General features: G+C 38.1%; 1 protein-coding gene across 4 annotated transcripts in view; it reads left to right on the top strand.

Annotated features, from left to right (window-relative positions):
• LOC148957140 (uncharacterized) overlaps nucleotides 1-16,765 on the top strand; it is a 28,933-nt gene extending 12,168 nt beyond the window's left edge. For 2 of the 4 annotated variants that reach the window (XM_089115858.1, XM_089115859.1), the window contains 4 exons: nucleotides 2,407-2,751; nucleotides 5,567-5,890; nucleotides 8,368-8,815; nucleotides 12,897-13,004. In XM_089115858.1, coding sequence (XP_088971984.1) covers nucleotides 2,407-2,751; nucleotides 5,567-5,890; nucleotides 8,368-8,815; nucleotides 12,897-12,900 — 1,121 coding nt within the window. In that variant the 3' untranslated portion in view covers nucleotides 12,901-13,004. The other 2 variants (XM_089115860.1, XM_089115861.1) reach the window with 2 other exon arrangements.
• The last annotated feature ends 389 nt before the right edge of the window (nucleotides 16,766-17,154 follow it).

Below are 17,154 nucleotides of genomic sequence, written 5' to 3'. Positions count from 1 at the left end.
TTAGAATGCTAATACCTCTTTAGGTCTTTTTGGGGTCTTTTCCATTTGAGTTCTTGATCCACTAGAACTCTTAGGCATTTGACGTTGTTCACAAGTTTGATATTTCAATTTGAAAACAATCGTTGAAAGACAAGTTCAGGTATTGATAATTTCCGCAACTGTATTAAGGCGGGTTTACACCATCGTTTTTCCTTAAACTTTTTTTCGATATTGGACCGCGATGAATGACAACGATCGTGTAAAAGGCTAAATTGCTGAAAAAAGTTTGATGCTATCTGTCGTTTTTAATCCGCTTAATTGGCGATAATAATCCATCGTTGAAGATTTTATTTTGACTCCGGGTCAAAATAAAATCTCTACCATCATTTTTTTTCAAAGGGGCCGACAAATGCTGACGTCATGTCAGCCCCGGGGAGAGAATTTCGAGACTTTTTACTAAGTATTCGCGTGAAGAAAAGATTGGATTCATGCTCTGAGAACTAAAATAGTCGGGGAAGGTAGTTAAAACGGGCAGGGGACTATTTTTAGATAAAAAGAGGTTCGGGTTTCACAAGTTTTCTTTGAGAATGGCCCGTCCTTATTAATTTTTGAAAATCTATCTTCATCCCAATAGACGTACTTTTTAAGATTGTTATTAACTCACAAGAAACTCGGAAGAATCTCTACTGAAAATGTAGGTTTATAGATATCATTCTATTTTTTTCATTTTGGTGTGACTGTATTTTGAACATAAAAAATGCGACAATTAATAGTGTACAATCAAAAGTAATGAGTAAAAATCTATGCCTAGAAATGGAGTTTTGATTCAGTTCACAGGAGAATTTCCAATTTTTTGCCTTGTCTGATTATTTCTCGTACAAACTTGGCAACATTTGTTGTTAGTTTATTGAGATTTTACCTGAAATTTCTCATTGAGATACTATCGGGGAGGTGTGACACCCCCACACCCCCGGTCCTTTTGCCCCTTCGGTTGCCATTAATATATTCTAAATATTATCCCCCACCTCAATTTTCGACCCCTCAATTTGGGCTTTTTGTGTACCAGCCCTTGCCTTGCTATGTCGGTGTTTGATTCGAGTGAAAAACCACAACGACAGGTTTTCTGATCCATCAAACTATGTACGGTTGTGTGAAAAGGAGGGAAAATGGCCGCGAACTGCCAAAAAATTACATAACGAAAGTGTTTGACGGCCTCTTGATAGTGCACGTGCTAGCCCACACGAACTTTAGAGAGTTGACTTATAAACGCCCCCATATGTTATTTACAAAACAATAACTTCACATTTCCGCTTGTTACTGGGTTGTTCTGCTTGTTCCTGGGTTGTTACTGGGTTGTTCCGCTTGTTCCTGGGTTGTTACTGGGTTGTTCCGCTTGTTACTAGGTTGTTCCGCTTGTTCCTCGTTTTAGCAACGTCGGGGCGTTCCCGCCTTGCCAAAAGAATTGTTGCCGCTGTTTCACGATGATAGAAAGTCGAAGCGTGTGTCACTTGAAAGACGTCGCTATTGTCCTGTGCTACAGATGTTGTAGCACAAACATAAAGTTTATTTGTCTACCCCCTAAATCTGGCAGAAAGTTTTGAGCCAGATTCTTAGGTTCCCAGAAAGAAGAAAAATTTTTTCCACCTCTGCCTGTGCCTCTGGGAAAGGCCTGGCTTCCAGGCCAAGGTTTTTTCTATTTGACTATGGCACCACCATATAGTCTATGCATTTAGTCATTCTAATGTACAGAAATTTCCACCAAAACAATTTAATGTTTCCTATTCCTGTTTTAAACTCCCATGATTTAAATTTCCTTCCCAGGCTTTCAACATTTGAAACTGTGCTTGCCCCCCACCTGAGAGTCACTAACATCTCTGCTAGGAACAATATGCCAACCTACCTGACTTTTGAACATTTTTGATAAGCTCACATGCTGGATGATATATGCTTCTCTCAAATCAACAACACCCTTTTGGCTTGGCATATATATATATAAATTGACAAAGAGCAATTTAGTACACACCAAAAGCATACAACCTAATGCTGATTAAACATTGTGACAAAATTTCAAAAGGTTTAGTTATTGCAATCTCCATGATAATTATGGTCTGTCAAATATTCCTCCTGTGCATGTTGTATTTGGTTAGTGAGACACATTTTTCTCAGTGCAGTTATTAGGTTGCTTAAGTGGTACTGCGAGGGTGTTGGCATGGGCAAAGAAAAGGGCAATCAACTCCCTAGATAAGGCCTAGAAAGGCCTTCAGGAACACTTTAAATTTAACATTTTCTCCTGTCTCAAGTGTTGTTATGATTGGCAGCTCACACCAGCTCTGTTGATGACAACATAATGCATCTGGAGTGTCAATGGAATATCAATTAAAGACTGTACTCTTCTGTTGTAAAATCATATTTATGTGGTTTTTGTAGATGGACAGTCATTCAATCCTGCTGCTGGAACTTTTGTTGATAAGTTTGGGAACAAATCTCAGAGCATCGAGGTTACTTGGACATACAACATTAGCAGTCTTGAGGGTGGCAGAATTTTATGTGGCTCTCTATCAGATTTTGTGATAAAAAAGGAAGGTACTGCTGCAGCTTCTTTGGCTCCAGAATTTCAAGGCAGAGCTTCAGCAATTGATGATCCTGGGCAAAGAAAAATTGGATTCCAGCTTCGTAATTTTGATTTCGGCGACGCAAAAGATGTTCTTTGCACATATTTTGCATCAGATTCTACCCCTTATTACAGTGGATTTTACAAGCTAAAAATATGTGGTTTGTATATTTATGCATTCTTGTACTAAAGTATTTTTAATTTTCAAAAATTTGTACATTTAAATTAGTTTAAACAAATGGTCTAAATCTGCAGTTTCATTTCCTCTTAAAGAAACATTGGCCACTGTAAATGGCATGTTCAGATATGATAAGTTCAAGAAAACCTCCGATTTAGTTTTTTAAAGAAATTTTCTCACTATTGTTGTGAAAGTCTAATTACTCAATTATTCCATTTCTACAACCAAACCTTGTTCCAGTATTGGACCATTTAAAGCCCTCATATATGTTCTCAAGCTGAAGAGTGATTCATTAAAAGGGTGGTCTTTGGGGGTATCAAATACAGTGATTCCGCAAGAAAATTTCCCTATTACCGAAATTCCGCAAGAATATCTTGATATTACCGTAATACCAAGTTTTCAAAATGAAAATTACCAAATGCATTGCATTTTTAACTTTAGTTAACTTCATTTAAGTTTTCAGTATCTGAGGAAGTCGTCAAGATTCAAACATGTAATATAGTTTCGGCGGAAAGTTTACAATATATCAAAAACTCATCCGCCCACAAAATATGAAGCTTATGCAGGGCCCCTTTTCATCAATCTTTCTAATATAAATTCTCTGAAAATGTCATCATATTAAGCTGACTTTCTACCCTGACTTTTTACTTCCTTGCAGTCTTCTTGATGGACACAACTAGCTTTATTCCCTCAGTGCTTTGAAGCTTAGTAGTTTTCTCCGTTTTCAAACAGTTTTGTGAAAATGCTGTTTCACTCAATTTATTTATGATAGCAAATTTTTTCCTGAATGTGGAATAAAAGTTTTCTATAAATCCCAGGGGTGTATTGCTAGGGGGGGGGGCTATGGGAGGCTGACCAAAGACCTCACAAAAGATTAGATAATCCCTCAACAATTAATGTAATCCTCGACGGCTCATTATTTTCAGATCTCCCATCTTATCTTTGCACATTAACTTAAATGGCGCCGTACAAAAAGTTAATTTTTTGACTTGAGGTTCTTCCCCCTTTTCAATTCAAGTATAATTTTTAACCCAAATTCACCGATCTGATGTATTTATATCAAATCCTGTAATTAAAGTTTCAACAACATTTGTTATTTGAGCGGCAAAAAATGTTTAGAGAAGATTCATTATCATTGATGAATCAACTTTGGGGTGGAAATGTAAGTGAAATTGAAATATGTTTCTTGTCACACTTTAGACCCCGTTTACACTGTGGCGGATAAATTTTATCCGCATCAAAATTAGTTGAGATAGGCGTCGCGTCTACACTAGATCCACGCTATCCGCACGAATTTAAGAGTGGCTATCCGAACAATATTAGTTCACCTAGGAAAGTGGATTAAATTAGTTCGGATAGCTATGTGGTACAGTGTAAACGCTTTTATCCTGATAAATTTTATCCACATCGTATCTTGCTCGAAAGCGATTGGCTATTTCATCCAATTTAGTTTTCACTGTCTCCCAATCGAGACCTTTCGCCATCTTGGCTGCCTTGTTGTCGATAAGTACTCGTGTTAAAAATGCAGTATCTTGCCAGTCCACGTAAAATTGGCATCCTTGTCAGCTTTCCCTACTTTCGTTGCTAGTTCAGTGTCATTTTGTTTCAAGAACAATCTATTAAAACAAACTATGCCTAATTTGTATTGAAAATATCTTTGGCTTTGGTCTAAAAGAGAAGCAGATGAAAGATTATGAAGAGAGAATGAAGTCTTTTTACGTTGGCGGGAATTTTGTTTTTACTTTGTTGCCCAGAGAAGACTTCATTTTGGGCGTTCTGTGCATGATTTAGGTCGTGTGTCTGCAGTTATCCGGCACAGTGTAAACGGGAGGGCAAAGTGGACAAAATTTGTGCGGCACAGTGTACATAAATGCAAATCAATCCGAACAACTTTTATGCGGATAAATTTTATCCGGCACAGTGTAAACGGGGTCTTAATGTTCAGAGATGTTTTGCGTTGTTTGTTCTTGTCTTTTGCTTGTGGTGTTTTGGATCGTATTGTTTTGCGTTAGAGTATTCAATAGATATTTAAGCATAGAATTAATTGCCCCTAGAGGACTAGACTTGGTTTTTCGTTTGATCTAGGGAACAATATGATGTGAAAATTGTGGTTAATTTTATATCTATAAATTTGTTGTCTTTGGCTTTGGATCGCTTTTTCCATTTTATTCTTACTCGCGACATTTCTGGAAGTGGTAACCAAATTCCATGCTTAAATAGAATATTCAAGCAGTTACGCGATATTGCTCTACAATTCTGAAAGCTAAATCGAATCCAAAATAACTGTAAAGATCTAGGGAAATAATTCCCTTGAAAGTTGATCTAACTTTATCCCTACAACCGAAAATACTCTTCTACTGTGCTTTGCAGTAACTGTAAGTTTATAGAGCCAACCCTGGCTAAAAAAAGGACCACATAGATATGCCCAAACATAATCGGATGGATTTTGCTAAGACTGGTCAGAAGAAAGTATGAAGATTTTATCAAAGAAAAGGCGCTTTCTTAGCGTCCTCTTCAAGTCGTTGATACTCTTTGTAGAAGATGAGATCCTGTTTACCTGGCAGCTTTTTAGATCAAAGGGAAACTCGTCGATACCAGTTATAAATAGGAGAGGTCCAAGGAAAGATCCCTGTGGAACACCAAAATGTAATTTTCCATTCGTGACGTAAGACCTTTTTAGAAGCAAACTCTGGACTCCGGGGACTATATAAGGAACTGAAACAGCCCAAATTGTTCTGGGTAACACTTGCATTTGTTAACACAATGTCTTCTTAATTCTTAATGAATATTTATTCCAGAGGTACCTGAGTTCCGAAACTGCTTGATTGAAGGAACAACGTCCTCTACTGGTCAAACTATTTTTGCACTGAGACAAGGCGAAACTTTAAGCTCAACTTGCTATGTTTATGGCAACCCTGTTCCGAAGCTGTCATGTGGCACCTACGATGATGAAAATAATCAAGTTGGGCAAAATGCTGAGGTAACCGGGAATTTTACAAGCCTCCCAATAAGCAGTCGTTTGCGTTTTTACAATCTTCAAAAAGGTGTGACCAAAGTAAGATGTGTTGCTGATGGAGGTCCTGCAGGAAAGATATCAACGGAAGTAAAAGTTCAAGTTGGTCGTAAGTAACACATTTTTAGTCCAAAAGTTTTCAGTGAACTGTTTTGATGCATATGTGCAGCTGTCTAAACCGAAACATTCATTAGAAAATCCTTTTCTTGTTTTTGATACAACCAGCGTAAACCTATCTGACCTTGTTCATTTTTTAGCTTTTCATTAAATTTTTTAGTAATTTCTGCCATCGAATATCTACTTATGCGTTAGAAAATGCAGTTACGTCCTTTATTCGTAAAAAACTGCTTACTAAAAAATTAAATGATTACGGTTTCGATAAGGTTGTCAAAACTTCTGTTCTAGAGAGACGTAGACACAAAAGGCCGAAAAGAAACTCATTCATAAGAATTCGCTGCTTTCCAATTTGTCAACGGCCAGAAAACTTACTTACTTAAAGCCCCGGTCAAACGCATCCAACATTTATTCCCAAAAAATTAGAAAGTTCGTTGATATTTTTCAGCGGGTGGTCAAACGCATCCTACATTTCGCCCAACATTTCATCCAACATTTCATCCAGCATTTCGCCCAACATTTCATCCAACATTTCATCCAACATTCATCCAACATTTCATCCAACATTTCATCCAGCATTTCATCCAACATTTCATCCAACATTTCATCCAACATTTCATCCAACATTTCATCCAACATTTCATCCAACATTTCATCCAGCATTTCATCCAACATTTCATCCAACCTTTCATCCAACATTTCATCCAACATTTCATCCAACATTTCGTCCAACATTTCATCCAACATTTCATCCAACATTTCGTCCAACATTTCATCCAACATTTCATCCAGCATTTCATCCAACATTTCATCCAACATTTCATCCAACATTTCATCCAACATTTCATCCAACATTTCATCCAACATTTCATCCAACATTTCATCCAGCATTTCATCCAACATTTCATCCAACATTTCATCCAACATTTCATCCAACATTTCATCCAACATTTCATCCAACATTTCATCCAACATTTCATCCAACATTTCATCCAACATTTCATCCAACATTTCATCCAACATTTCATCCAACATTTCATCCAACATTTCATCCAGCATTTCATCCAGCATTTCATCCAACATTTCATCCAACATTTCATCCAGCATTTCATCCAACATTTCATCCAACATTTCATCCAACATTTCATCCAACATTTCATCCAGCATTTCATCCAACATTTCATCCAACATTTCGCCCAACATTTCATCCAACATTTCATCCAACATTTCATCCAACATTTCCATCACCGTGCATCGCCTGCGCAGCGACATGTTTGCAGCACTTGTTTACAGAAGATAAAAAGGCACGTAAGATAAAAGTGAAAAATGATAGCTGATTTCGAAAACAACACGTTGAAACGTAAAGCTTCCCGTTAGGACTACGCCTAAATCTAGATCGCCATCCCTGCTGTGACTCTCCTCGTCAGTGCTACGTTCATCCTAATCCGACACCCTTTCCCCAGCTATTAATTGTTAGATTATTTCATTCTGCACTTTGCTTTTGCTTTACATTTTTCACTCGATAACTTTTAAAAAAAGTTGCTCACAAATCACTCTGGATTCACCTCGGCTCAAATAACAATACAGAAGTTTGAATCATGCGCATGCCTAGAAAAAAAGATGTTGGATGGAGTGGTCAAACGCAACCAACATTTCATCCAACATGCAGAAAACCAATGTTGGACGAAATATTGGATGCGTTTGACCACCCATGTTGGGTCACCCAACATTTGCAAATCGATGTTGGATGATGTTTGATCACGGTCAAAAACAAATTTTGTTTTTCAATGTTGGATGTAATGTTGGATGCGTTTGACCACTCCATCCAACATTTCACCCAGCATTTCATTTTCTAGGCATGCGCATGATTCAAACTTTTGACCACTCCATCCAACCTTTTCTATAGTTTAATTTCTCTGCTTTTCGAATACCTTTTGACAATGTAAATAGCGGACATTATTTTGTTGTTTATGTTTTCTGTTTTGTCGCATGTAAAACAACAACCAAAACATGCGATTCTGCTATCGGGCAGCATTTACTGGAAAACCCAGATTGTGCAAAAAACTATAATGGTGACATGTCTTGGATTATTGGTAAAGCCTGATCGTCGTTCTATCGAGAAGTTTTGGAATCTATCACATAAACATGAAAAAACCTATATTGTGTAGACAGAAGGAGTTTTTTTTCACCTTATGACTCCATTGCTAACAATTTCCACAGGCAAGCGGCACTGATTGGGCAACCTCAACTGTCATGTGCTCGCGTTTCTGATTGGCCTATTTTGATCAGCAACTGGGTTTATATATTTCCTAGAGTATAGTTTTTTCGATCTATGTTCCGACGTTTTATAATCTTAAGAATGTCAGACGAAAAGCTTTAGTATGAGTCAAAAAAATTTTTCAAAGTCATTTTTAAGTTTTGTATCACCAAAAGATTTTTTGGATAATCATTTTCGCTGTTTCTCTCTATCAGACGTCCCAACTGCTCCAGTGGAAGTACGATTGATTGAATCAACGTATACATCTATTAGAATCGGATGGAGGAAGCCTGCCAGTCCGGGCTATTCAGGAATATCCAATTATCTTGTGGAGTTGTTTTACCCAAATAGAACAGAGACAGTGCGAAATATGACCGTCACAGACGGAAGCCCCTTTCTTGAATACACTTTCCTTTATTTGAATCGCGACCAAGAATATAGAATTCGTATCTCTGCATACAACGCTGTTGGTAAAGGGGCATACGCTGAAGGGTCCTACAGGACAGTCCGGATAAAACCAAGGGGGTTTTTTGTGCCAAAATATTTTGGTCAGTTTGTTGTCTCTTCTTTCTGCTGTATGGTGCTTATAGGTATCGAGAGCTCCAAACACTGTCAAGGAAAGTCAAAATATTTTGCACACCACTCAAATATCTTGTTCCAAAGGTACACAACTTTTTAGAACAATGTGATTTAAAACCCGTTTGAACGATCCAACATTTACCCAATAATTGTATGTCACAAGTTACCTCTAGTTCCAAATAGGTGTTGAATGTATTGTTGGGAAAAAATTGATCCGTTTGAACACCTCAACCAGCATTTGACTATTTTTGGCTTTCGCTATTTGTTGTTATTTTGGAATGAATCGAACTGCCTTGCTTCACAAGTTTGAGTAGAAAAATGTTGCAGTGGATAATGTGCAGTTAAAATCAGAAATGTTGGATGAATTTGTGAAACAGTTCCAAAATCATCAAAGAATATTAAACATTTTTAACCAAAGTTAACTTACGTCAAGATCGCCAAACATCATGCAACTCTTTTGCCAAAACCAACTTTTTTGCCATCGTCCAACGAAGTCTAACATGGTTGGCTAAACTAGTGCAACATTTTGTTCCAAACGTTGTTTGTTGGACTTAGGTCGAGATGTTGCACTAGATTGGCCTGGGATTGTTGTGATTAGTTTTTATAGATTGCACGACAGAAATCTGAAATATACCGTCTTCCATTTTCCATCCCCAGTCTTGCGGGTTTAGACAGCAAAGGTCTAAATGCTTCCACTGTGTACCTGGAAGTTCAAAAAAATTTTGGGAATTGATTTCATATTGTGAATAAAATAAAGAAGCTAATATGTCATTTTCCTACTTAAATTAACTATTAATTAGAAAAGGAATAAAAACAGTGTTGGTTATATCGTCCACATCAGTTATTTGAATTGTCATAATTTTATTAAATAGAGAAAAAACGTCATGAACCTGAAGATGCACTCGTAAAGCATGGTAGTATGTCGCTCTTCCAGTTGGAGGAAGATTATCTGGTTCTACTACATTGCTCGTTGTAACCATTTCAATGTATTTGGTATGTCGTATACTAGCCAACGAGTCACATTTCTTGCCACCGTAGCTGGAAAATAAAGTGTGCAAAATTCAGTTAGTTGATTCAAATTGGTGATACTATTGCTTGATATTTTATTTCAGAAGCTTATTAAATATCTTAAAAAGAAATGTATTTACATTGTAACCACCAGTTGAACACCTGCCTCTCCGATCTCTTGCTGAGTCATTGACAAATTCCCAAATTGTTTTGATATCTCAAGTATTCACCTTCTCTCGATTCTAACTGCTTCAGGATTTTCAGCTTCCCTATAACAAACAGAGTGCTCTAATAACAGTTTTCTAAATGATGAACAGTGGCATATCATTGTAGTATTACTAGTACCTAATATCAACTGCAAGGTATGTCATTATAGGTAATGCAGTACAAAGCTATCATGCTATTATTATTTCAGTTTTATACCTTTTTGGTGCATAACTGAAGTTGTGTCACAGCCACTCCAAGCATGAGCAGAAAGAAGTGCTTCTTGGTACTGTTGTGTTGATAAAAGGTCCCGCATGCTCCAGTATAACAATTTTGAATGTCGCCTTTTCTTTTCCTTTTTCTCTGTTCCAAAAAACGATTCTCCCAATCCATCTCTCCAGTGGCTCATCATGAGAACCAATATATCCGTACCTTCTTCCATCACACTAACATATCTACCAGTTTCTGCGTACTCAAGGACAGTCTTCACAATTGAGATATCCGCGTCTCCATTACTTTGAACTGCGACAAACCTTTCCCTCTCTAACCGAGTACAAAGCAACTTAATCAGCCTATCCTTGTTATCTATGTTCGCCAGAAATGCTTCCCTGCTACAAGTAATTTTTGAGCTTTCAGTGATTTCAAATCTAGCTGGCGTTTTGCTCATTCGACGAAGAGGCTCCTGACCTTTTGTTGACATTCTGTCTAAGTATCCATCAAAAACAACGTTAACGCAAGTGTAATTCCCAAATCTTTGCTTTACAAATGCAATGTACTGCTCAAGCACCTCAGAATACGTTGATTTTGGCCAGTGGACTTTGTGGAGCAATGCATCACCATCAACCACGCAAACGTCATTTGTAGTCGGGATAGTTGCATTCTCTGTACCCAGTAAGTGATTTCTAAGAACAGCTTTAGTCGATTTTCTCATCATACCTTGTTTAAAGAGTGACGTCGGCTCTAGAGTTAGCTCATAGCAGAAGTTTTCAGTAATGTTACTTTGGAAGTTAGCCAAGGCAGACAAACGGCTAAACAGTATAGTTGGATTGATGGTCACTGTATTGTTCCCCATTTTCGTCTTAGGTAAGAGATCTTCAAATGTTTGAACTCTTTCTTTTCTCTTGATGCTCGCACCATCAAGCCAGTTGAAAGACTTTTAAGATGTTGCCCGTCTTCACCAAAAGGGTTGTGGCGATCAAACTATTCTTTGATTAACGTAAGATCTTTATTGTCTCTCTGCTTGGGCCTAACTGAACATGCTGTTCACTTGTTTTCCTATATGCGCCAGTCGATTCACTCATTGCATTGGGTATGTCTGCACACCTATGGATACTTCCGATCCATAACTGGCGAGTAGATTCCGAAATACCTCTTTCTCGCGTCAGCCCACCGTTGCTCTTCAATGCTCTAATCATCACCTGTTCAATGTCCAAATCCATCCATAAGCCTGACCAAAATTGCTCACTGCGCCTGACAGTGTGCAGATTGCCTCTTGCAAACTGATCATAGACCTAAGGATGAGAGCTTTCCAAATCAAGCATGTTTTGTTGATGCAATCTTGCACATGTAGCATAGTTAACATGGGCTGTAGCAGCGAATAAGTTCAGCATTTTGTTCAAAGACATCAAATGCAAATTCCAGTCACCAGTTCTCTCCGCACGAATAAATATTTTTACCACGGCGATGTAATTCAAATATTGCAACCATAACTTTAATGTCCAAGACGTTTTAGCGAGGTACTTCTTGTACGCTTCGAGATTGAACGTAAGCTTTGAGAGGGTTGGGAATCATTGCATATTGATGTCACGGTGATGCTTTTCTCTGAATTCATTTTTCAATTTTTCAAAATCAGAGCACAAGTCCTCAATCTTCACTGTCGCTTCTTCAAATGTAGGACGTTCCATCTCTTCACAGCTATCACGATTCTCTTGTCCAGATGCAATCAATTGTGTCATTAATTTGCAAACCAATGCAGACTCGATAAGGATGTGTCCTCTAAGCGCTCTCGACACAGCCTTCCCAGAAAGGATATGGGGAACAGCTCTTCCCATAAACTTCTTCAAGGGCTTCTTCTAATCCACTTCCTTTCATTACAGCATTCAATGCTTCCAAGAAATCTCATCAGAAGATGAACCCTCCTAAGATGCAGACTACATTAATCGATTTTGCATTTTATTATCTCCAAAGCTTTGATGGATTTTTATCCCTAATCCTAACCCTAACAAGCCTCGATATGTTCGATAGTGATGACGTCACCGATGACGTCATCATGTTATTTTTAAACTTTGTTGGATTAAGCGTGACATATAGCGTGACAACAAACTTTGTTACTACTTTAAATTTCTAAACTGCTCAAAGGTTTCTGATTGATAATGGCCTTTTAGAATAAACTAGCCTTGCGAGAAAACACATGAGTGAGATAAACTCTTTTTTTATAAGAAACAGTACGATAAAGTTCATGCTGACTGTTGTTAATTTTTCGAAGATCTAAGGCTGGAATGTTTTTAATTTGTTTTAAATTAATAAGGTGTAAGCAGTGAAATTGGTAGCTTTTTCGCTTTAGTGAGGTGTTTAGGCCTCAGTTGCCTCAAAGTGAGCAAGATGTCCTTTACTTGCTGACAAATTTGAATATTCGCCAAAAAAGCACCTACACATGGCTAAAATTTTGTCATTGCATTGTAGATGGGGGATTTGAAAACATATTCGTTGTGGGCAACATTTAGACGCGTTGGTGAAATGTCATCTACTTGAAATCAGAATACTTCCCATGTTGTGGACAGTAGGCCCAAGAAAACAAATTTTTGAAATTGGTTAACCAACCCTCGGTCTCAGTTGATTTTCTTTGATGTGCAGCCAGACAACTTCACTATTACTTTCAAGTCTAAAATTTATGCAAAGATATATTTCAGGGTGGGAGCAGTGTATAATCTGAGATTTTATGTCACTTTTGTAGATAATGGTGGAAGATCTACGCGCGATGGAACTATTGTTGGAATCGTCTTTGGTGTCATGCTGCCATTGTTCTCATTATCATCATTTTTTTCTTCATGCTGAAGAAGAGGTAAGAACGTAAGTCATATTAACTCAACTTTTCTTTCTAGGCCGTAAAGACGTAAGAACGTAAAACGTCCTAATCATTTCTTTTTAAAATTGTAAAGTTTTGTCAACAAAACCTTAAAGAAAACTAAAAGTATCTTTACTAAACTGAACTAAAATAATTTAATAAGTATCTCAACGAATTTACAGTTCAATATTTTTTCTTCTTATCATTTGGTTCGTTTTGTTATCTTGGCAAATGGCCTTTTCCCTTTGTTTTCTTCTTTGGATGCCTTTGAACGAAACCGTGAGAATGATGAAGCCAACCAGTATGTTCCCCATTTTGATAGTCCCTCTCAACAAACTGACACAATCCGATATTGTAAAAAGAGCTGACATCATCGCGTTGTTTATGCTTTCTAGTTCATTCTGATTATCAATGCGTACTTGATGGTACCTTAAATACATTTCTTTAATATACTATCTAAGCCAAGATAGCCTCTAACCTAATTGCAACAAAAAATTACAATAACATTAATAAATCACAGCAACAAATTGATAAATTACAGTTATTAATTGCGAATGGACAGAACCCAAGCTTAACCCTTCCTCTCTTCCTTCTCCCAGAAACAATATTGTTAGTACAGACAAATATCATACATGTAGCATAAATAAAGCACTATTCCTAACCTCCTTAGTCGTTTTATTGAAATCCAACGTCATTAAGACAGAGGGGTAAACCTGTGGTGTGTATGCAAGGACGGTTTTAAGTTGCAGTTCCTGGTTTGAGGCTAAAATCATGATATTTGCTTGATAAAAGAGGCGAAAGAAAAAGTTGTAAACTTTTCTCTCTATTCTCAATTTAAAAAGTGAAGTTTGCTAATTTCAACTTTCTTTTACAAATCTTGAATACCCACATTTTTTACACAGGCCCTTTCTGCTCCCATCCTAGGACAAGCTGGATTTTTTTCTACCTTTCATTCCTTGTACATGTGTGTATCTTTATACAATTGATAAAAATACGAGCCGCAGAATACCTGAGCCAGACTGTCATAGGTGTGCCAATTCGACCTAAATTCATACTTATTTCCTCAACAGAATAGAATTTCGAAGGTCCAATTCGCAACTTGAGATGCAGCAGCCGAAAAAATTCTTGCCTTCTCTTCAGTTCCGTTTATTTGGCTGGCTGATATGGAATGTTTGATTTTTTTTATTTTTACGATTGCTTTCCAGTTAATTTATGTTGAAGGTGATTTACAAAATGTGTTTATTTCTTAACTAACCAAATTTCTTTCTTTCCACCGAAAATTTTCAAATTTTCACCGAAATTTACCCAGAAATTTTTTCCACCGAAAATAAATTCACCGGGATATTTGGCACCGAATTTTTTGTACGTAATGTATGGCGAATTGACTGAGAAAGCCATATTTCAGTCATTTTGCAATGGACTTAGCCCATCTTTCACAATTGGTCTAATTTTCGAAATTCTGTGAATTTCGCGATTCAACATATTTTTGACTGTAAAGTAGCCCTTAGAAGTTGGCTGATCTAGATCGAATATCAGAAGCATCTATAGTGAACTTATAATACGACATTTTATTTGCACTTACAGCCATATACTCAGCCACATATTTGCACTTACGCACAACAGCTTATATTCCTATTGTATTTACATTCGCTTTTTAGCCTAGCTTTTCTATTCGCTTTGTTTTAGTTAATCCCCTATAATGAGAGCTGTTTTATTATAGTTGTGTAGATAGTTAAAATGATTAATCGAGTTCAGATACAGAGAAAAACAAGTCGTCTCAACTCTTTGCTTCTGCACACACCTAGGTGAGAAGTTATATATATATAAACTAACACAAAATTTAGTTAGTAAAAGAAACAACAACGCTTTTACTAAACATCTTTAGGCACGTTTTTATGTTTTAAGGGAGGTTCACTCAAAACAGACCCCCCCACCCCTGAAATAAAATTCTCCAACATGAGTTTCCACCCGCCGGACAACAGAACCGCCAATGTTGGATTACCGTAAATCCTCGAATTGACCCCCCTCAAAAAGCCCCCCTCAAATAAGCCCCCATCCTAGAAATAAAAATTGTTAATAAGCCCCCCCCACGAATAAGCCCCCACTGCTACTGTGAATTCTCAAGTTGGAACTCCTCAAGTTGATGAGTTTTGCCATCTGAGGCTGCCACCCCCCCCCCCCCCCCCCTCGAATTGTAATAGGAATATTCTCCTTTTCAGTATTAACCTCGTTATCATGTTACTTATGACGCACTTAACTTAAGGATATATATTTCAGCACGTAGTTAGTTATAGGACTTTTGATTTCGATGATGAAGCAGAAAACATAAACGAAGTTCGTTTCTCTTCGTCTCACTTCTTCGAGAAAGATCCCGCTACAAAAATTGGTGTTGGACCCGGTTCTCCATTTATGGATAAATAACCGCTACAAAAATTGACACGGTTCTCCATTTATGGTTAATAACCGTCAGTCACGTCCACTATCGAAGAAGTTGTTGGTCTTGTTGGTGGTCTTGCCGAAGTGGTGAAATCCCAACAACATACCACAAAAGAAATCACTGCCGAAACGCAACGACAGTTACAAAGCCTCTCGCAAGCTGTTGCTGACCTGTCTCTCTCCGTTCGTCCACAAAATTCAAGCAGCTCTACACTACGTCTCCCACAATTAATTCTACCGGAGTTTACAGGCAGGGAACCTCTAGATCGTTTCATAGAGCAGCTCACACACATCCTTTCCTCCTCTGGTGTCTCTCCAAAATTTTGGTTGACTTATTTAAAGCAACAATGTCAAAAAGACGCCAGAGCCTTCGACATCGTCTGCAAATTCGAGTCCGAAAATACTATTCAATTTTCTTCTACACGGACTTCAGACGAATTCATGACTCTTTACGATCAATGTTTGGCCACTCTTACAGCCCACCGTGGTTTACCCAAAGAACAACGTATCCGAGAACTTCTTGCCACGTACTACGCCATGCACCAGAGTCCTGGCGAGTCTGTTTCCGATTTTGCACACCGTTTTCTGGTAACCCAGCACTCCCTCGAAAGGCTCATTCCTGGTATCCATCGTTCTTCCAACCCACACACTGGTGACATGGAACTCATTCATGCCTTCATTATGAAACTTTCTCCTATTTTATCCAAGGAACTTCTCAGTCGTGATTCTCCTTTTCCCAATCTGACTGCTGCCATCGAAGCTGCAAAACGATATGAGTCAGTTCAGCACGTCCTTTCGCCTCGAGACACGCCCACTCCATGGAAGCCGGAATCTCTCCTTACCGCTACTACGCAATTAGCTTCTCCAGTCCAGCAAAACTTAAATTCTGGACACTCGGGTACAAAAATTTGCTGGTACTTTAATAAATTTCATAAAGCTCATTGTGAATTACCTAATAACCGATGTAAGTTTGGCTTTATTCATACATGCGTGCAATGTTCCAAGTCTAATTGTAAGAAATTCTTACATAATTTTCACGATTCCACACGTAACAAGCCTTCTCGTGGCCAGAATCACTTACAGCCACGAGGCACCTTTAAACGTAATTCACATGATACTCGTACTTCTCCTCCTGAGTCTCGCTATTCTGTATCATCTCGAATTCATAGCAATTATGCAGATATTAACACAGATCGTGATGCCTTTATCGTTGATACAGTAAAGTACGTATTTAATGAATCTCTTGCATCTTTAAAACAGGATCCCTCTGCTTGTATTGCACAGGAGGTAGAAAAACGTCTCCCCTTTTCAACTTCCACCCACCTCCCCGAGGCTACGCCGCAAGACCCACTTTACAGTATGCCTGCCATATCCGCCCTTACAAGTAATCTTACATTTTCGGCCCTTCGTCTTGCGGATAAAAACATCTTGTGGACTAAGGTTACTTCCGCGGGGCTTTCCCTTCCATTGCCTTTAGATACTTGCTGCTCGGTGTCCCTAGCAAGTCAAAAACATGCTGCGCACGTAGCCCGTCAGCATCCCAATCTCAAATTCACTAAACTTGAGCAGCACGTCCCCGTTTCGGTAGCTGGGCCTACCTCCAATCTACATGCTGTAGGTATCATGGAGGTCCCTATTGTATGGGAAAATGGTCGATCAGTTATATTTACAATGCTTGTTGTTCCTAATTTGACATGGCCTATTTTGTTCG

Source organism: Rhopilema esculentum, unplaced genomic scaffold (assembly GCF_057945365.1).
Source record: "Rhopilema esculentum isolate cy_ngs unplaced genomic scaffold, ASM5794536v1 HiC_scaffold_37, whole genome shotgun sequence".
Classification (NCBI taxonomy): Eukaryota; Metazoa; Cnidaria; class Scyphozoa; order Rhizostomeae; family Rhizostomatidae; genus Rhopilema; species Rhopilema esculentum.
Note: the sequence above shows the minus strand (reverse complement) of the source record. Positions and strands in the feature narration are given on the sequence as shown.